This window comes from Galeopterus variegatus, unplaced genomic scaffold (genome assembly GCF_000696425.1).
Source record: "Galeopterus variegatus unplaced genomic scaffold, G_variegatus-3.0.2 Scaffold753, whole genome shotgun sequence".
Taxonomy (NCBI): domain Eukaryota; kingdom Metazoa; phylum Chordata; class Mammalia; order Dermoptera; family Cynocephalidae; genus Galeopterus; species Galeopterus variegatus.
Window position 1 is genome coordinate 142,889 of NW_007726864.1, and position 22,055 is coordinate 164,943.

Below are 22,055 nucleotides of genomic sequence, written 5' to 3' on the forward strand. Positions count from 1 at the left end.
CAAAATACAGTAGCTATTTTTGAAAGAGAGAAGAAGCAAATCAATGTTTTGCTCTTCCCCCAAGGCATAGGAGGTATGCTAACAGGGTCCTGGAGAGCTCTTCTCTGTGGATGCGCCTAAACCATCTAGAGTAGATGAGGCTGTTTTTGTTAAAGACCCTTGGAAGGTATTTCAACTTTTGAAATACCAAAATATAGTTGTGATATTTCTGCCACTGCCTAACTTTCTGTCTTTTTAAAGCAGGGCTTCCAACCTCAGCAGTATTGACATTTGGAGCCAGATAATTCCTTGTCGTGGGGGGCTGTTCTGTGCTTTGTAGGATGTTTAGCTTTATCTCTGGCTTCTAACAACTAAATGCCAGTTTTGACAACCAAAATTGTCTCCAGACACTGCCAAATATTCCTGTGGGGGCAAAATCACACCTAGCTGAGAACCACTGCTTTAAAAACAATGGCTGAAAATCTAGTCTTCCTTCTAAGAAATCTGACTTGTAGTTTGGGTATGTTGATACCAGCTAGTGATGTGATACAACCTTAGGGAGAGCACTACCAGTAACCAGTACTAGGACCACCCTTTTAATTCTTAGGGCAATGGAAAAGACCAGTTTAACTTTCAGTAGTGGAAAAATTATATTGACTTCAGACACTCCAAGATCCTAATAGGTACTGTAGTACCTTAAGCCTGTCTCAGGTGATTGGTGCAAAAGCCACAAGAGACCCCTTCCCAAGCCCAGCGTTAAACAGTCAACAACTACTTTCTGCCCCATGTCAACAAAATACTGTAACTCCCCACATTATATGAGAGAAAGCATTAAGCATGCTTGCACAGTACAACTACCTTTTGTCTTGGGAGGTTTTTGTCTGTCTTTTCGTGAGTACTTAGCATCTTTTGACACTGAAACCAGGTGCACCAAAGGAACCAGGACTTACTAGACATCTCGGTACTTGTTTCCCTTTCTCATAATCAGAGCGACATACCACAGTTTTCAAACTTTAGCCTGCATTAAAACTACCTATAAAGTTTATTAAACCACAGATCACTGGGCTGCACCCCAGAGACGGTACTTGTTTCCCTTTCTCATAATCAGAGCGACATACCACAGTTTTCAAACTTTACCCTGCATTAAAACTACCTATAAAGTTTATTAAACCACAGATCACTGGGCTGCACCCCAGAGATTCTGATTCTCTAGATTGGTGGGGGGGGGACACTGAGAATTTGCATTTTTGTCTAGTTTTCAAGTGATTTTGATTCTGGTGGTCCAGGCGCCACACTTTGAGAACAATTGCTACGAACCAAGATAATAATTCTCAATTTTGGCTGAGCATTAGAATCACCTGGGGAGCATTTAAAATTCTGGAAGCCATGGACCCACCCCAAACCAATGAAATCAGAATCTCTGGATGTGGAATCCAATCTGTAGAGTGTATTTAAAGCTTCTCAGGTAATTCTGTACAGCCAGCATTGAACCTTTGAACCTAGGTGAAATGCATTCCAAAGCATTGGGAGTGGAGGGTCTTACCAGTGGGCCCTGAGTTAAGATAGAAATGATGGATCACTATGAATGTCACTTAATCCTAGAGAGTTATGACTCCAACCCCAATGCTTCATTGAGGATTATTTCTCTGGTTCCACCCAAAACCATCCTAATGCTGTGGTACAAACAAGGCTCAATCCATAGGGGTATAATCTCCATTTTTCATGTCTTATCAGGATGTAAGCAGCACTGGAGCTACAGACTGTAAATCAAAGGCTTAGAGGAAGTAGTCAAGTCTTGAGGGAAGTGAACCAAGGCTTAAGGAGACCACAGCTGCTAGAAATGAAGAAAGGCAAGTGTCAGCAAATCAAGCCATCAGGACAGGGCTTGGCTTCTGTTGAGGCTGGACACCAGGAGTATGGTGGGGATTTAAGCCAGAGGCCAGGGAGTCTGTAGTTAGCAGTTCAGAAGTAAAACACCCAGTAAGTTCAAGTAAATAAGTAAGAAGTGAGCCCAGTGTAAAAGATGCCCTTTACAACTCAGATTCAGATGTAGCCTTCAATTTCAGAAAGTGCACTGCCATAAAACCCACTATTTCTTTACCTTTTAACTCAGTCCAGAGATTTCTCATCTATTGGTGTTCAGTGCCACAGTAGTATACTCAAGGGACATATAAAAATGCCTCATAAAATAGTAGCATTCAGGAGTTTTCTATCTAAAGAAGTACCTTTTGCTTCTGCTATATCTGAATGAGATGCAATAATGCCCTTGGATTTAGCAGGCTTAAGTTTGTCACTTTGACTATTGTTAGCAATTGGAAAGGTGATGTTGCCAGGGCCCCAATTGTTTTAGACTTGTCTGAAGGCTGAGAGTGTGCAGAGCAAATCACTTAGCCTGTTCAGCTCCTCAACATTTGTAGCTCAATATGGCTTTGCTGTTCTCCATGTGTCATCTTGTTGGCAGCAATGATCTTAAAGGAATACAGTCCCCTCACCCGCTAAGGAAAACGTCTACCAGGTGAGATGGGACCCTTCAATGGGAGTTGAAAAAGAGGTTAACTTATTTAACAATATGCATAGGACATATGTCTCTCAACAGATTCTAGAGAAATCTGGCGGCCTGTCCTTTCATTTCTGACTCATGCAATGAGGGATGTGGGAAGTTCTTGGAAACATATTCTCAAAAACTCCAAGGCTTTTCTGTGCTCTGTATAAAGCTTCTTGACAAACTAGGAAGTACTGTATAAATGATAACGATCATCCTTATTATTAGCCTAAATTATTTCACAGGCATCCCACTTTTCTAGAAAGTTAGAGGGAAACTGAAATGTGAGATGCCATTTGAAATTTTCTACTAGTCTGTAGGGGAACAGTTCAACAGAAAGGGCCACAGTTCTGATTCACAGAATCTCGTAGGAGGGCAGAAGAAGAGAATAACCAAAATTTAAGCCATTGCCCAAGTATGCCATTAGGAAGTGGGAGGAGAAATAATGCATGTTAGAAACCAGCATTTGCCTAGAGAGAGATGGAAACACTTGGGAAATTTGACCCCCACTGACCCAGTTTGACCCAGTTTGTGATTTTAGATACTCTTAAGTCATCCCTGAGATTTATAAGGTCTCTGATAAAGATGTGAACTCACTATATCCCAGGCCCATAGCTCTTTGTCTTCAAATTGTCCCCTCCCATCTGTGATCAAGCCCTCATCCCTATTCACCATTTCCACCTCCACAGGAAATCGTAATACTCTCCCCTATTTCTGGTCTCCCGATGGCCTTGCCTGTGTCCACTTTTGGTCCCTACATCCTAGAGCACAGAACACTGATGTGTGCTCTAGGTTAACTTACTACCAGCATTACTACTCATTTCCAACCCACCATTGCTCTTTCGCGTCAACCTATTCTTTTTATGAAGCAGTCCCTACTTTTCCTTAACCTGTGTGTCGGTTGTAACTTTCAGCCCCACCAACTTCCTGTTCATTCAGGGATGGGTTATTTTTTTAATTGGCTTTCTTTTTTTTTAAGTAATAGCTTCATTGAGATAAAATTCCTATAACATAAAATTCACCCTTTCAAAGGGCACAATTAATGGGTTTTAGTATATTCACAGACTTGTACAACCATCACTACTATCTAGTTCCAGAACATTCTATCACCCCAAAAGAAATCCTGTACTCATTAGCAGTCACTCCCCATCTGTCCTTTCTCCAGCCCCTGGCAAACACTGATCTACTTTCTTCCTCTGTACATTAGCCTATAATGGAAATTTCACATAAATGGAATCATACAATATGTAGCCTTTTGTGTCTGGCTTCTTTCAGTTATCATAATGCTTTCAAGGGTCATCCATGTTGTAGCATGTACTTCATTCCTTTTTATCGCCAGATAATATGTTATTAATGGAAATTTCACATAAATGGAATCATACAATATGTAGCCTTTTGTGTCTGGCTTCTTTCAGTTATCATAATGCTTCCAAGGGTCATCCATGTTGTAGCATGTACTTCATTCCTTTTTATCGCCAGATAATATGTTATTGTACTGATATGTCACATTTTGTTTATTTGTTTGGAAATATCTGGATTGTTTCTACTTTTTGGCTTTCAGGAATAATGCTGCTCTGAACATTTGTGTACAAGCTTTTGTGTGGACATATGTTTTCATTTCTCTAGGAGTGGAATTGCTGGGCCATATGATAATTTTATGTTTAACATTTTGAGGATATGCCAGACTGTTTTCCAAAGCAGGAGAATCATTTTAAAATTCTACTAGCAATGTCTTGGAGTTCCACATCCTCACCAACATTTGTTATTATCTGCCTTTTTAATTATAGCCATACCAGTGGGTATAAAGTGGTATTTCACTGACATTTTGATTTGAATTTCCCTAATGATGACAGTGTTGAACATCTTTTGACCAACTGTGTATCTTCCTTGGAGAAATATTTATTCACATCCTTTGCCCACTTTTTAATTGAGTTGTCTTTTTATGAGTTGTAATTTTTGTACATATATTCTATATACAAGACCTTTATTTGATGATTTGCAAATATTTTCTCCCATCCTGTGACTTGTCTTTTCCCTTTCTTGATGGTATCCTTTAATGCACAGATGTTTCTAAATTTGGTGAAGTCCAATCCATATAGGTTTTTTCTTTGAATGATTATACTTTGGTGTCCTAAGAAACCATTGCCTACTCTAAGGTCACAGAGATTTACTCCTATGTTTTCTTCTAAGAGTTTTACACTTTTCACTCTTACATTAAGGTCTTTGATCCATTTTGAGTTCGTTTTTATGTTTAGTGTAAGGTAGTCATCCAACTTCATTCTTCTGCATGTGGATATCCAGGTATCAGCCACTAGTTATTGAGTTCTCAATGTTCAGCCTCTTTTCATGAGCATTGGCCAATTGTATATCTTCCTTGAAGAAATATTTATTCAAATCCCCTGCCCACTTTTTAACTGAATTGTCTCTGTACGACTTGTAAGATTTTGAATTGTATTGCCCTAATGTGCCAGGTGCTAGATTCTGGGGAAACAAAGATAAATAGGACATAGCTGTTGCCCCTCGGGGAGCTTACCCTCACAGTGGGGGGAATCACATATAAGTAGAAGACAACAACATGGTGAAATAATGTGTGTAGGATGCCTGGCACTGTGCCTGGCCCCTGGAGTGTGTATAGCAAATGGTACCTTCAATAATAATGATGATGATGATGATGATGATGTTAGTAGTAGTAGTAGTAGCTATTATTATTGTTATAAATGCCAATAGAGAAGTATATACAAAGTGTTGTGACAGGAGGGATTGACTAACTTTTCTGTGTCTCAAGGTTGGCTTCACTCAGGGCTAGCCCCAACACCTCTGGGACCCAGGAAGAGGAGGGGTGCACGGGTAGGTCTCTGAAAGGCCAAACTTCTTGATAAAAGGAAGGACCTCAGGTATATGTGTCATGGGCACACCTGGTTTTCTTGCCCCTGTGAGTGTCTGCTCAGAACAGGGTTATGTGATTGCCGTTCCCTTTCCCAGTCTGTATCTTAGAAAGAATGGCTTCCTTAATTTGTAGATCTCTACTGGCCTTGGAGGGAATTGTAAAGGCTGATTATAAATTGTAAAATGTTTCTGAATGGATTACATAGGTACATTGTCTTGAATATTCTATAATTAGAACTTAAAATCTCTATTCCCTGTTGATAACATAGTGTCTTCTCAAACTTACCTATTAAAATACAGAGCAATGGTGTCTTTTTAATATGGAAAATATTCTACTCTGCAAAATATCAAAAACTATGAACCCATGTAATTCCATCATACGTACTAATTATCTTAGTGGTAGGAAGTATGTCTGTATTATATGTGTTGTAGGCTCCACATTACCAAAAAAATCCAATTATAGAAAACAATTTTAAGAAATCATTTTTCCATTATATCCCTCATTTGTTTTGTCATCTGCTAGCACATGTTAGCGGAAAAGTGAGAACAGGCACCATAAGTTTAAGAAAAATGTGTCAGAAATGAAAAACTTTAAATTGAGCACATTGTAACAATTAGCATAATCTAATTCAAGCTACAAAATACTTCAGTCCAGTTGGGTAGGATACAGTTGTTTTCAAGAAGGATAATTTTGGAACTGCTGATGCAGAGTTTAAAATTTAATTTAAACACCGGATATTTTATTTAAAAATAAAGATTTTAGTATATGGCTCTGATATCATCTGTTGTATGAACTATGAATTTTTATTGTCTTCTGCGTAGTTCAGTTCATCAGGCACTTATTGGCTGTCTGATATATGGAGAGAGCCCTGTTTAAGTGCATAATCCTTTGTCCTGAAGGAGTTAATGATCTGAGAAGGAAGCGCTGTCTAGTGCAGGACACGTGCATTACCAGCTACAAGAAGCAGGAAATTGTGATAAATGCTCTAATGGAGTTATTAAAAGCTTAGGAGCCCAAGGCCAGGAGAGGTTGGTTCAGATTCAGAATGGGTCAGATCTGGGAGAGCTTTCTTGAGGAGCCAGCTCCTGGGCTGGAACTTGAAGGGCCAGCAGAGGTGGTGGAGGGGGGAGAAACAGTGTGAGTAAAGACTTAGAAAGTTTACATGGAGGAAATTGAGGACGTGGAGATAACCTGGTACATGTGGAGTATGGAATGATTCGGAATGTAGCAGTTAGAAAGATAGGGAAGCGCCACATTGTGCAGTCTTGATAATACCAAGTCTGAATGAATCTTGACTTGATTCTGTAAGCACTAGGGAGCCATGGAGGGTTTTTGAGCAGGGCTGTGGCATGGTCAGACCAGTATAGAAGTAGGTCAAAGGTTAGGTTGAAGGTGGGGAAGACATTAGAGACCATTCTTGGGTGATAAAAATGCCATCTTCCCAATTTCACTTCAGTTAAAAATCTGAAAGGGTAGCTGTCTTGTGATTTCAGGTATTTGATACAGAAGTTCATGTGTTTACATTTTACTGGTTAATTATGCCTCCAGCAAACTGCATTCTCCTCTTCTCTGATATTTTTAGCAATGGCCAAGCAAAAGCTTATAAAGGACAGCACTGATAAAGCCTATTGTTTTTGGCAAGAATAACATGAGTCAGTACCCCAGATTTTCTCCTTAAATGTCTCTTAGCCAAGGAAAAGAACCACCCAGATTTGCATTTTAGATACAGGACCAGGAAATGGGTCTATACAGCAGAAGAAAACAAACTGACATGAAGCAGGACTGTTAGATAAGACTTCAGACCCTAGGTTAGGACTGAACCCAGTTACCTGGATTTGTAATCCAGCTCTGCCACTTACAGGCTGTGCAACTTTAGGAATGTTACTTAACCAGTCTGTGCCTCAGTTCTTTCATCTGTGAAATGGGAATGATAGTACTCACCTCAGGGTTTGTTGTGAGGATCAAATTAATTGATACATGTGAAGTACCCCGCATGGTGCGTGGCATGTAGTAAGAGCTCAACGAATGTGAACTATTATTACTCAGTCATTAGGCAATAAAAATGAAATATTTGCCTATGACACATTACAGTTTACAAAGTCTTTTTACACACCAACTAGGTCATTTGAGCTCCACACTCATTTTATGCGTACTGGTTGTTCTAGTTACCATCGTTGCTAACAAACCACCCTAAAACTTAGAGGCATAAAACAACTGTTTTATTATGCTCACAGATTCTGTGAGTCATGAGTTCCAAAAAGGTTCAGCAGGAATGGCTAATATCTGGTTCGTGGTGTCTGGGGCCACAGCCAGAGATGACTTGAAAGAACTGGGAGGGAAAAGATGGGGCTGGATCAGCTGAGACTGGCAGATTCACTTCCAAGGTGGCCTCTTCGCTAACTCACTTTGATGTGATGGCTGGAAGGCTGGGCTCAGCTGGGACTGTCACTTAAGCATGGCCTCTCCACCATGGTGGCCTCAGGGTAGCCATCAGACTTCTTACAGTGTTGCTGCAGCAGAAGCTGCATGCCTTTTATGACATAGCCTCAGAAGTCCCTTAAGGGACACTTCCCATACCCTATTGGTTGAAACAGTCACATGCCCACTCAGATTCAAGGGAAGGGATATAGACCACACCTCTCCATGGGACACATATCAAAGAATTTGGGGGCCATATTTTAAAATCAGCACACTGGTATTATTCCCTAATTCTAGACGAGAGATTGCTACTCAGCTGAGGTTAAATGATTTGCCCAGGGATAGTAACTGAGATAGTGGGCTGGGAGGTTTAGGGGAGAAGAATGACTTCTAACTTAATTCTTCTGACTCTAAATTCTTGCTCTTTCAATTGGATTATTCAACCTCCTTCAGCTAATATATACTTGCTAATATGTGAAAGTTAAAAGAAAAAAAATTTAACTGGCATTGGGTATATTAGGTAACTTCACTAAAAAGAAACAGTGCTGTAAAACTCTAATGTTTGCATTTATAAAAGCTCACACACAAACTTCATATTTTAAGGAGGTCCTGAGATTAGTTCAGTCCTGAGATTGGTCAGACGGCAACTTTGTATCATTTTCTCACAAGGAAAGATCTCTGAAAATGTCCCAGATACTGAACTATGATTTCATTTGTTCTCTAGGAAAATCTCACCTGGCCATCGTCCAGCGGGTGAATAATGAGGGAGAAGGGGACCCCTTCTATGAGGTGATGGGCATTGTCACGCTGGAAGACATCATAGAGGAGATCATCAAATCGGAGATCCTGGACGAAACTGACCTCTACAGTAAGTGCACGGCCTTGCTGTCATCTAAGGACATCTTATTTTCCTCTGAGACCCTCTAGTGCGGCCTAGTTTGGTATACAGTATAAAAGGGTGTTGAGGCAAGCCCTGTGCTCTGACATGTCAGCCACCTATGCCAGGTGCCAGCACTGCAAGTGGTTCCCTGGCTCGAATCGCCCCTGAGCCATGGGAACGCACTAGCTAAGTGTTTATCAGGAGAGAACCTTCAGGAACTGAGTCAAGACTATGAAAAGGAGAGCTCCCAGCCTTTGGATGGAAAAGGGACTAAAGGAAACAAGTGTACCCAGGACGGTGCCCAGAGGCCTTCATCTCCAGAGGCCCCTGTTTCTGACCCCTGAGTTGTTCCTGTTTGGTCTCGTCATCCACCTAGACGCAGACCCCAGCACCCCCTGGAGTTCCACTCACAGTTCACTCGCACAGGAACATCAGTGAGTGGTGGCGACTGTCGTGAGATTACCTGCCCCTCAACTAGCTGAAAATGTCCACATCCCTTCTTAGACGCTGCTCTTCTACCTGATGCCTTTCAGTCCCACCCCCCTGGGGGAACATCAGTGAGTGGTGGAGACTGTCGTGAGATTACCTGCCCCTCAACTAGCTGAAAGTGTCCACATCCCTTCTTAGACGCTGCTCTTCTACCTGATGCCTTTCAGTCCCACCCCCCTGGGTTTCCCCCTCCTCCCAGGACAAAGCACCTGTCTGCTCCTGTCTCTGCTCCCTTCCTTCTGGTCTCCTTACCCTCCTACCCACTCCCCCTCAGGAACAATATGGTCTCCTCTCTGCAGACAGTGACTGCTTTGGGTTACTGAGCCTTATCAGAGCCTTACTTGCAACCATCACAAAGGCGGCTTTGTCTCTGGGATGAGAGTGTTATCTAAATCCATGGGAGGCCCTAAGCCAGGAAGTGTTTCCTCCTTAGAATTTCATCTCCTAGGATAGCCATCCCTTTCCCTCCCCTCATATAACTCATTTCAGACCTCTGTCCTCAGTTTGTGAGAAGCAGCCTTACAGAAACTGGCTCCTGGTAGAAAAAGCTTTGACACTGTAAGGCAGACAGCAGTGCAGAAAGAGTGTCTTCCCTTTGGACTAAGAAGAAATCAAATCTAAAAGGTGCCAGCCTTGATGGAAACTAGCAGGAGCGTCCCAGCACCTCCCTCCAGGAACCTGGTGTTGCTGTGCTGCCCCAGCCAGGCTGTCTTCTTCAAACAGGGATTAAGCTCAGAATGGCTCTCCCTTCCCGTTCCACGCTCCCTTCTCCACCTCTACCCATGCCATGCTCTTGCTTCAGAATTCCTAGATGTCTCAGTAGGTAAATTGGTGAAGACATTCACACTAAGGTATTAGGGGCTGAGAATAGCCTAAATGAGTATGCTCCTCCCAGGGCATTTGTTTGTACATTAATGCTGCAAACACCCACTATGAAAATCCAAGGCATGAAAGGGAGATCAGAAGAATGATTTTTTAATGACGAAATGAGAAGTGGCATTCTGATGGGGGAGTGGAAGGGGGTACTTAGGCAAACGTGTTGTGCAAAATCAGAAGATTGTCCACTAGTGAGAGCAAAAGAACTGGGTCCTCTACCCGTATTTGCTACTCTTATGCTGAGTGATCCTCTTTCTACTGGAGAGGGTTTGGGTTTTCCATCCCTATAAATAATCTTCTGGCATGATTCCTTAAGAGCCGTGAAAAGGAGCTGGGAATACTGGGTTTCTTCTTACATGACCCTGACTTCCTACATGATCTGGACACCTGAGTTTGGATCTCCCCACTGTTGCGACCTGAGCAAAAGGAACTTTAGAGCAGGGGCCAGATGACTGCAAAGACTCAGAGTCAAAGGCAGCCCACAAAAGAGCTGCACAGGTGACAGGGCACTTTCTCCCTTCCTGCAGAAAACCCAAAGGGTCTGGCAGAAGCAACTCCCTAAAGGAGAGGGAGCGTCCAAGGGAGCCAGATTCTGGAGCCTTATTTTCCCGCCACAGGGATTCATTCCCCTCCATTTCCACTGTACCACTCAGCCTGCACTAGAAGTTCTCCTCAGTCCTCTTTCTCTAGACCAAGTTTGGAGAAAACCCAGATCCCTTTCCCTATTCCCCTTAGCACGGATGAGATAGGTTAGCAGGTTCAAAATTGTATTCAAAACTCAGGGAAAGCACAAGAGAAATGACGAAAGAAAACATTCTCTTGGGTCGGCCCGGTGGCGCACTGCTACAGTGCGCCGCTTGGGAGCGTGGCGGCGCTCCCGCCAAGGGTTCAGATCCCACATACAGACCGGCCGCTCACTGGCTGAGCAAGGTGCGGGAGCAACACCGAGGTTTGCGATCCCGTTGCCAGTCCCGGTCCGGTACAGGCGCGACACTGAGGGTGGCGATCCGTTGCCGGTCAGTAAAAAAGACAAAAAGGGAAAGAAAAAAAAAAAAATTCTCCCCACCAAAAAAGAAATTATTTTTTAAGAACAGCTTTAAAATGTAAGCAAGAGAAACGTTAAACTGGAAAGAGCACATTTTCTCAACCAATAATCACATGCCCAATATACAGGCTATTGGGGGTTCCAGGCCCTGCCTGAGGCCCCCACCCACAAAACCCACCTTTATAGATGATAGGGCCATTCCTGTCTCTTCTCCTTTCTTCCTGCTTGTATTCCCCCTGATTCTCTATCAGTAGAAAGGCTAGGGTTGAAGCAGGAGAATTTTGACTGGTGAGAGCTGGTGACCACCCTCCTCCCTTGGGTGGCATGCTTAAGGTACCACCCAGAACATGGTTTAAGTCAGCAGGAAGAGGCCAGGTGAGACTAGTTCTGAGGGAAAGAGGGAGGCAGAGTCAGAAAATCCCTGGGCCCACTAATCCTCTTGATGCATAGAATGCCAGCCCCTCGTGTTCGCATGACTTTGTAAAAGCACTTTCACAGTAGTTTTTGGTTGGAGTCTCATAATAACTGCACGAGATGAGTAGAACTATTATTAAACATATTAGCCTGCTTGTATAGATTAAAACAAACAAAATCTCTGATGCTTAGAGAAGCTGTCCAGCTAGTAAGTAAGGGAGCCAACCCTCAAATCCTGGACTTGGAGTCCCAATCCAGCTTTTCCCCTTTTTCCACTCTACAACACTAAAGTGTGAATAGCACAGAGATGATGGTAGTGATCTCCCACCTTCTGTCCCTCCTCAGTGTTCTTTCACTCTCTGGGAAAGAGATGTTGGAATGTCACCTGTAGTTGATACTGCAGAAATTTGTGTGGTCCCGAAAGATCTCTCTGATCCCTGTGACTCTGGGAAAAGCTCCAAAGACCAACAGTGATTCTGACATAGGTGTGATCTGTCCCCTGTGACTCTGCAGCCGACAATCGGAAAAAGCAGAGAGTCCCGCACCGGGAGAGGAAGCGGCATGATTTCTCCTTGTTCAAGCTTTCTGACTCGGAGATGAGGGTGAAGGTCTCGCCACAGCTTCTGCTGGCCACACATCGCTTCATGGCCACAGGTAGGACTCTGCCTGCCCCAGTCTCCACCCCAGAGCAGTCAAAACAGAATCTCTAGGGTGGGACCAGGCACCAACCATCTTTAATACCTTCCAACCTAACTCCAATGTGCAGCCAGGCCTGAGAAGCTCTCTTCTAGGAAGGAGGTTGCCTGGGACAGGGGCACAGGGTGCACGTGCCATTGTTGAGCCCCAGGCTGATCTTCCAGAGGACGGAGTGAGTACAGCTCAACTCTCATCCACTCAAGGAAAGAAAGAGCCGCTGCTGCATTTCTTCCTTCCTTCCCTCGCTTCCTGGCTAGAGCCTGAGGCCAGCCCCTGTCCTATTAGAGTTGGGGTGCCCCAGAGTATTTGTTGGGAAGGGAAAGGCATTGTCCTACCCAGTGACAAGACCCTGGAATCCAGTACCCTACAGGGGCCATACAGGCCTGTGAGCCAAGAGTTCTTGAAATACAGAAGAGGATTGTGAATCTTAGGGTCTTTAGAAAGAAAAAAAGATGAGAGAATTTAAAGATAAACTACCTCTTGTAAAATTTGTCTTCGAACCCTCTGACTTTCTCATTCATGCCTAATTAATGGGCTGACCTGGTCCTACCCATCTCTAAGTTTATTTATTTATTTATTTATTTATTTATAAAGATGACCGGTAAGGGGATCTTAACCCTTGACTTGGTGTTGTCAGCACCACGCGCTCAGCCAGTGAGCAAACCGGCCATCCCTATATGGGATCCGAACCCGTGGCCTTGGTGTTATCAGCACCGCACTCTCCCAAGTGAGCCACGGGCCGGCCCTCTAAGTTTATTTTTAATTAATCCAACATATATTTATTGAGTATACAATGAGTGCTAGCACTCTTCCAGGTACTGAAGTAGAACATTTTAAGTTGGAGCTTCTTTAAAGCTGGGTTTTCAACATGTCATCTAGTTCTGAGTATACATTTCTTTTAACTACTGGCTGTCTGAATTCCTAGAGCAAATCAGCTGTATCTGTTTAATATAAAATAATAATATATATATATACATATATATATATATGCAATAATATCTGTTAATATGTAAATATGGTGCAGTGATGCTTCACATTATTGACAACTTTATTATTTAAATAATTGCCTGTCTCTGTTAACTTCGTATTTTATTTCATTCACCAAATATATATCGTACAAATAAACCAGATTAAATTCTCTGTATTTCATTCAATTACAGCAGCAAAGTCTTTGTTTCTCACATTACTTAGTTATCCATGCCCAACTTTAAATAAAATCAAAGAGAAAGTTAATAACAAAACTGACATTTCTGAAATGGTGACCTGTTTCTCCTGAGATGCCAGTGTACACATGTCCCCAGCAGGCATGGGGAAGGCCCTGAGACGCACACTCGGGTTTAGGATCCCCCACCCCAGAGGAATCTCGGAAGCCCTGCCAGCCTGGTGCTTCAGAGCATGGATGGGGGTGTTCCCAGAGGCAGCCCAGTTGTGCCCACTCTGACTCCTGCCAGCTGCCACTGCTGGCAGGACACAGGAGGGGCTGATTCCTCCCTGCCTCCCACTCTCCCTAGAAGTGGAGCCCTTTAAGTCTCTATACCTTTCGGAGAAGATCCTGCTCCGGCTCCTGAAACATCCCAACGTGATCCAGGAGCTGAAGTTCGATGAGAAGGACAAGAAGGCCCCAGAACACTACCTCTACCAGCGCAACCGCCCTGTGGACTACTTTGTGCTGCTTCTACAGGTGAGTAGAAAGTCAGGGGGCTTTTGGCTGGTTAGCTCAGCTGGTTAGAGCGCGGTCTTGTAACACCAAGGTCAATGGTCTGGATCCCCATACCAGCCAGCCGCCAGAAAAAAAGAGAGAAAGTCAGGGGACTTCTAAGGGCAAGACAAGGGCATCTCCACGATGAGGTGGAATGGCTATGTTCCCTCTGTGCCAGGTTTCCAGACTTGGTGGGCTGCCTCCGGAACAAGGCCGGTGGGTGGGCATTTCTGCTCAGCCGCCAGAAAAAAAGAGAGAAAGTCAGGGGACTTCTAAGGGCAAGACAAGGGCATCTCCACGATGAGGTGGAATGGCTATGTTCCCTCTATGCCAGGTTTCCAGACTTGGTGGGCTGCCTCCGGAACAAGGCCGGTGGGTGGGCATTTCTGCATGACCCACGGAAGGGACCTAGACTTGAGAGACTGGTGTCCTGGGAGTGGTGGGATCTTTGATGGCATTTCATCTGACCGCTCAGCAATGTATGGGGTGGCTGAGTATCTCCCCAGTAGAGGGGTCTGCTTCTGAGCTTCCAGAACTACTGCTCTACAGAACCGCTAATACGTCTTTGTGTCTGCTTGAAATGAAGCTGTCCTAAACTTTAAACAATTCTCGTTTAAACCCTTCCCGCTGTCAAGCGGAAATCTCACCATCTTTGACTGCCACAGTGGTCCTTGCACTGACTGCTCTCTGGAGGCCTGTGGAACGCATTCATTCTCTTTGCCACATTTCAGCCTTTGAAGTCTCTTGAATCTTCTAGCCCTGAAGAGGACCAGAAAGGGAAAAAATGAGCTAGTGAAAGTGCAGCATCTGTCCAGTACTCACATACGTAGGACCACCTTCTGCCCTGGGTGCCTGGTGGGCCCGTCCTAAGTAGGTTTCAGGAGTGGTTCCCGCTTGTCACACTGCTGGTGCCCTCTTCTGGCTCCACCGTTAGCTCTGTCACTGATTGCCTTTCTTTTCCCTCCAGAATCTTATGGACCCTAAATACAGTGATTGTCTTAAAATCTTCATTCAGCTCACATTAACTCAGCAATGACCTCTCTTTGTTACAGTCCACCTCCAGCCTCTCTCCTCTGACACTTTCATTTGTCTGACATATGTGCTTCAAATAGCGTCAATAAAATGACCTCTCTTCTCCAAAAATGGAGTCACATTCTTCACTGTTGGAAATTGAGAAGGGTCCTGTTACATTGTTTATATAACATAATGAACACATACAATCTGCTGACTTATGTTTAATATAAATTTAACAGTTTTCAAATAAGATGTGTAGGGAATAAAATGTAGTAGCAAGAATGTAGGTTCAAAAATTAGAAAGATTTGGCTTTAAAATTCCAATGTTGCCATTTCCTAACTAATCTTGACCGAGTTATTTAACCTCTTTGAACCCCAAAATTGATTTATCTGAAAACTGTGGATACAAATGGTATGAACCTGATGGGGTTGCGAGGCTGACTGAATGAGAATCCATGCAGTGCACACAACACAGTATCAGCTCCATAGATGCACACTGTACACTACACATAAGCTATCATGGTTACAGGTGATGAACTAAAGCTTCACACCAAATTAGATTTTTATCTCAGCCTGATTTAGAAACGTTCTGATCTCAGACTAAACCAATGGGGCAGTTTACAGGGCCCTGGGTTAGCTGGTGCTTGGACTGTGTCATGGAAGGGCCATTACACTATCTGAGGGGAGCTTGGTCATTCACGACCAGACGCTGCTTTATGAGCAATGAAGCAATGAATTTACTGCAAAGAGCAACCAAAGTTGGAGGTGCTATTTCTGAAATGTAAACCGGGACAGAATTAACACTCCCCTGGGGTAAGAGCACGAGTCCACTTGTCATCCAAGCAGAAGTGCTTAGGGTTCTAGCCGATAGTAGAACTGGAAGTGCTCATACATTCCCTTGGTACACTTCCTTCTTTCTCCAGGGTCAAGTGGAGGTGGAGGTTGGTAAGGAAGGTCTTCGCTTTGAGAATGGAGCTTTCACCTACTATGGTGTCCCAGCCATCATGACCACTGCTTGCTCAGGTATTCCAGTTTCCAAGCCATAGCTTTTGGGGGCAGCAATGGGATATTGTAGAAAAAGCACCCCGGTTCAAGTCTGAACTCCTCTTTGATTCCTGTTATGCACCCTGGACAAGCCATTTAACTTTCTTGGCTTTAGTTTACTCCTCTGGAAAATCACTTTTTGTTCAGAGTTTGTGCTTAAAAAATAAGTAAGAAAAAAATAAATTAGTAAAAGCATCACACTATCGAGTGTTAGGGATTGAGAGCGGTGTTTTTCAGTATGAAAAGAAAAGTTTATTTTGCTTTTTACACTTGTTCCCTACCCTTCTGTTTGAGTGCCCGGTTTTTACAGGGTTAATTGGTGCTGGGGGTGGAGTGTAAGAGGGAAGATTCCCATCAGAAAGTGTATTTTCTGAATTGCCTCTGAAACCCACTGCATCCTTCTGTCCTTAGATAATGACGTGCGGAAGGTTGGAAGTCTGGCTGGATCTTCCGTCTTTCGTATGTATCTCTCAAACCCCTTCCTCGTCCTCCCCATCGTAGTCCCACCTCAGCCCACTGTGGGGACTTGGACCAAGCACTCTGAGCCTGGGTTAGGGCTGAGACAAATGCTGGCAGCCTCTTTATAATGATCTGCCAGGAACACTGCTTCCGGCCAGGTACCCACAGACCATGGGGGCTTAGATTCTGTGTGCCTGGAATTCTGTGGCTTCTCCTCACGTGCAAGTGATGAATAGTAGCGGAGGCACCATTCATTGCCACTTGCCAGGGAATGCAGGCAGGTGATTTGTGTGCTTTGGTGGAGGCTCGGCCTTTCCTTCTCTGGAATGATAATTTACCCACTGGCTTTTACTTGAAAACTCTCATATGCTATTATTGTGTCTTGGGGTTTGTGCTCAGTAAGAAGTGGCTGCAAGACTTGGGGATGTAAGTCCCAGGCTGGTGCAATATGTTGCTTACCTGCTTGTGTTCCTTGTTCACCACGTCTCAGCTGGTGGAGAGGTGTCTGCTGGCCGGCTGTGCATGTAGATGGTGGAGGCTGGTGCAGGGCTGATGGCTAGTGTGCTCTGCCCCTTCTGTGCTGTGCTTTCTTGCTATTTCCTGTGTGGAGTTATTGTGCTCGTGTTTACAAGGCATTGCATTTATTGCGATATATGTGATCCAGAAAGAATTCTCTAGATTCTTTTTGATTCGTTGGTCTGAATTTTGCATTGCTTTGAGCTGTTTGTGTTTACAGTGGCTACTTTAATGCCAAATGGTGTGTTTCCTCTCATCGTAAAAAAAGATTTTACACAGTGCCTTATATTGGAATTTATCAGGGGGTCCCAGAGTTTGATATCGCATTCTCTGGAACATGGCCAGCTGGATACTATTTTAACACAAGAGAAACTAAAGAAATGACTTGTTCCAAATCACCCAGCAAGCTGGTGACTTACCTAGATGCATCCAGTGTCCTGACTAGTTCACATAGCACAGTGAAATACAGATTTCAGACCCATCATGTTCCAGAATGCAGTTTCTATGTGAAAATAATGGAACAATTTATAGTGTAATTTCACATCATAGCCCGGCAGATGGCTGAAATGAAGTACCTGCCCACCCTAAAGGGGTCACAGAACTTGAGCTGAAGGAGATCTATAAAAAACAAGCAAACCACAACAACGACAACAAAACCTGGTACCTTATTATACTTATTAAGCTGACAAATCTCAATCAAGACGCAGGAAGCATCAGTCCTCCATATAAGAACTCTGGATGGGTGGGGACTGCGGGATGGGGTAAACCTTAATTCTCTAAAGGAGATTTCCACCATCCATCATATTAGGGGCTGCTCTGCAATTCTAACATGTTATCTAGAAACGTTGGTCCTCTTCTGGCTCTTGCAGAAGACCAAAAATGGTGGGAACTCTGAGAAAAAAGAGTTAAGGTTCCCCAGGCCACCCAATTTAGATTACCTTCTTTCCTTAAAAAAAATTTTTTTAAGTAGGAGGATGTTATCTGATTTTCTCCTTTCCTTCCTACCTATCTCTAGTTCTTTCTATCAAAATCCTTTGGTTTTATCAGTGAGACAGGAATAAACTTGCAACACTGATCTCTCCTTTAAAACACCAGTTAACTAAAAGGAAGCATTAAACTATCTTTCCTCCCCACACTTCTGAGATCTTCATGAATCTTCAGGAGGAAAAAGAAATATTAAACAGTAGGGGTAAAGAGACATTTTTCTCCTTCCCCAAGCACTTGCTTCTTAGTGGGGTGCAGCGTGAGACAGCTGCGAAGGCTGGCCACACCCTGAGGTTGTCCCAGGTGGATGCTCATCCCAGGGTCACAGTAGGGGTAAAGAGACATTTTTCTCCTTCCCCAAGCACTTGCTTCTTAGTGGGGTGCAGCGTAAGACAGCTGCGAAGGCTGGCCACACCCTGAGGTTGTCCCAGGTGGATGCTCATCCCAGGGTCTCGTCACCCAGCATCTTTCACTGGCCAAAAACGTCAGCTTGTGGGTCGAGGGAGAGTTTAATACTAAGTCATAAGGCAGTAAACTCTTGTAGAGTCTTGGCCTAGCAAACTTCTCCTGCCCTTGAAGCTGGCCTGCAGCATTATAAGCCTTTGAGGGTGAGGAGTGAGATGATGGGTTTGCCAGCTCACTGGCCCTGTGACCTGTGCCTCAAAATTAAACTTGAGGTTACAAGGAAGTCTCTCTGGTTTTTCTGTGCAGGGTGAAGGGAACACAATCTGCACTGTCTGCATTATCTTGGTTCTTATAGCCAGGGAATCCAGGAAGACCATGGCGAGCTGGTACCGTGGAGGAACCTTGCCCAAACTCAGGGTAGCCTGAACAGGTGCACACAGGGGTGTGCAGACGGAGAGAGAACAAGTCTCTTATCTGTTTGGTGGTGTATACATTTAATTCTGCAGCCCAGGAAGAACTGATTCTTCTTGATACTAGTGCATCTTGCAACATTAAGGGCCCATCCAAGAATTCATGGACAGCTCATGACAGAGTAAATGATTATCAGATAGGTATAAAGCCCCCCTCTCCCACTTCCCTGCGTATGGTAGAGTGCTTCAAAAAGTTCACGGAAGGATGGAATTAAAAGATAATTCGAATCTTTTCCTGAACTTTTTGAAGTATCCTCATATGGGTAATTTCAGATAAAAGCATCTGGTATAGCAAATAAGACTGCAGAAGCTGCTTATTTCAGCACGCCATCACCTGCACACTGACTTCATTTAGCCCCATGAAAAGGATTCTGGGAATGATCGTAGAAGAGAGATAAAGACAGATTCCCATACAGAAGGACCACTTGATCAGGATCAAGTTGGGGAAAGGACTGGAAGGTTGCTACACACTTGACCCCACCCAAGGGACAACCAGCACCATTTCAAAGTCCCTGGCAAGAAAGAGAAGGAAAAGGGGATAGAAAGACAGGTGCGTTGGAACACTTGTACTTGCTAAGAAGGGACTGTGATTTAATTCGTCCAGTTGTTTTACATGAAAACTGCTGGAAATACTGCCCTTTCTTTGTTCTGGTCCTCTAGCAATGCAGTTTCTCACCAGCACTGTGACCACAGAGGGAGCTCCTAGGAGGCCAAGGCGGGATTCTGCTTCCTCAAGGATGCCCCTAGCAGGAGCACACACTTTGCTTTCAGGCCTCTGAATGCCTGTGCAGGCACCCTCCGCAGATGAGCAGGATACCTGCGGCAGCAGGGAGAGCCTGGTGGGAACACAGTACAGGGCTCCCAGCACATCTGCTGGCTCACAGCAGGTGCCACAGAGAGATGCTGCCCACATGCTCCCCACTGGGGCACTGCCTGTGCTTGTCATTGGCATCTCTGATCTGCTGTAAGATTATTGCACATCTTTTCAGAAGGCCTTCAGCAAAGTCCATTTTATTTTCTCATCTTTCTAGAGAGTGACTTTGTAAGAGAATGTGATTCCCATGTTTTCAGAGGCAAGATTCCTTTTCGCAGAGAAATGTGATGATGTGAATATAAAGGAACAGACTGTCTCACCCACTTTGCTCTTTGTCTCTCTCCTTTTGTGTTTATCTTCCCCTCTGCAACTCACAAATCCTTGGCCCCTGACTCTTTAGTGCCTGTCTCTGTGTCTCGTAACTTCGCCTTCAGCAGAGGGGACTCTCTGGCAGGCTCCCCAGGTAAACATGCATGGGTGTCTCTGGTCTCCATAGATCCAATGGGGTTTGCAAGAGGCCCTTGGTCTCTGTCACTGTCCTGCATGAGAACTAGTCTCTCCCAACAGGTATTCCCATGGCTAAGATGTAGCACGTTGCACAAATAACAGTTATTTGCCCACACAGCCTAGGTATTGCTGGTTCAATGGAGTCATTTGCAAAATTACCTCCCAGGGATGTATCTATGTGTGTACATGGAAAAATGGTGGGGGTGAAGGATAGTGTGAGTTTTTCCTCATTCATCTGCCTGCAGAATGGAGGGGTGAGGAGTATAGCAGGAGAAAAATGGAAAGAAATAATGGAATACTATGCTCTATTCCTCCCTATTTTTCTTCCACCTTTCCTTCTATGTCCTCATCTTCCTAGTCATGATCGTATTTTCTCTGGCTCTGTTCATGGAAAGAATGCTATACGTAAAAACTTCAGAACAACTTTTCATTAGGTTTAACCTCTCTCATTAACTAATAAAAGTTACTGGGTTTCTTTTTAATCAGCTAGAGCAGCTCCTCAGTGTTACACAGTAATACTCAGAAATAAATCTGAATGATCAATTAAATGTTTATATTGTTTTCATCTCTAGAGGTTGATCTCTTAGGCTCACAGAGCACGTAATCACCAAACCAGGAATTTATCTGTTAAATTGCCCTGCAGTTAGAACACAGTCCAATGTCCCATACCCTCTCCATCTGTGTCCCTTATCTCAGTGCTGGGGTGATGATTCTAAGGCCCCACCATATCCTCTGTCATCAAGAATCCAGTTATGTTTCTATGTCTGTATCGGAGACCCTCAACATTCAAAACTGCTATGTCCTAAGGCCTCAAACCCCTAGATTTGCAACGTCAGAAATATTTATGTTGATTTCTGTTTTCTCCCAAATCACATTTTTCCATCAAAAACCATCTGGTTCCCATGTTTATCTGTATGAGACAAGTTAAACACCTTCTCAAATTTCTCTAAAGTTTTCTCTCTCACTTGATGGTGATTTTCCACTAAGAAATAAAGTTTTTCTTGCTTTGTGAGAGCTCATGCCTTCATGGTGACTACAGGAGAGGACAGTTGATGTGAGAAGCCAATCTGGTGTGCTCGCCAGCTACATGGTCCATTCCTGCATGCCAGCAAAATTAAAATTACCACAACATGGGCCTTCAGGATCCTTCACATGCAGTGAATCTTGGTGAATGCCAAGAGTGTGCTATGAAACAGAAGAAGCGCATTTTAAAAAGATTTTCAGCCAAACAGATCAAAGCAAGGGTATATTTTCCTGTTTAATTAACAAGCATTCAGTTAACCAATGACCTTGTTAATTGTAACTTCCCAGTTAAAGGAGGGTTAATTCTAGTGCATCAGTATTTGTTATGAAAAACATTACGGTAACCCAGTGTCAGACAGAGATTAAAGTGATTCATTCCTGCTATGCTCTGAGACTTCTGATCCAACTCTGGCTTGGTGCCAGGTACCCCTGAGAGCTCTCTCAAGCCCCCATTTTCCATGACTGCGTGTTTGACCTAACAGGAAGTAGGGTCAACCCAATGGGAAACCCACAAATAAAGAGGTGAGAGTAAAGCTGCTTATTCCCACCCTTGGTGTAATTCTGCATGGCGGAGCAAAGGCAGGCACTTCAGGAGAAAACGAGGAGCAGGGAGCGCCTCAATTCTTTCGGCTCTTTCCTCCCCTCCCTCTTTTGTCTGGTGTCTATCCATAGCTAGTCACCAAGACTTCTCAGCAATTGGGTGACATGCTCAGGACCTACACTATGATATTACCTCTGTCTCTCTTGCCTTTGTTCCATATCACCAAAAGAAGCCTCAGAGGCCTGGGATTTTGTAGAAAGATGTCCTGGGCACCTTCTGTGCCCATACTTGATTTCTGATCGAGATATGTTAACTTACATATATATTAAGTCTTAACCCCACCTTATACAGGG

At 43.9% G+C, this 22,055-nt stretch overlaps 1 protein-coding gene across 1 annotated transcript in view; it reads left to right on the forward strand.

The window, feature by feature from the left end:
- CNNM1 (cyclin M1) overlaps positions 1–22,055 on the forward strand; it is a 63,847-nt gene that overhangs the window by 19,600 nt on the left and 22,192 nt on the right. Inside the window, exons 2-6 of the mRNA XM_008572112.1 lie at positions 8,551–8,694; positions 12,044–12,184; positions 13,738–13,907; positions 15,863–15,962; positions 16,395–16,442. Of these exons, the coding sequence (XP_008570334.1) occupies positions 8,551–8,694; positions 12,044–12,184; positions 13,738–13,907; positions 15,863–15,962; positions 16,395–16,442 (603 nt within the window). The remainder of the gene's footprint in view (positions 1–8,550; positions 8,695–12,043; positions 12,185–13,737; positions 13,908–15,862; positions 15,963–16,394; positions 16,443–22,055) is intronic.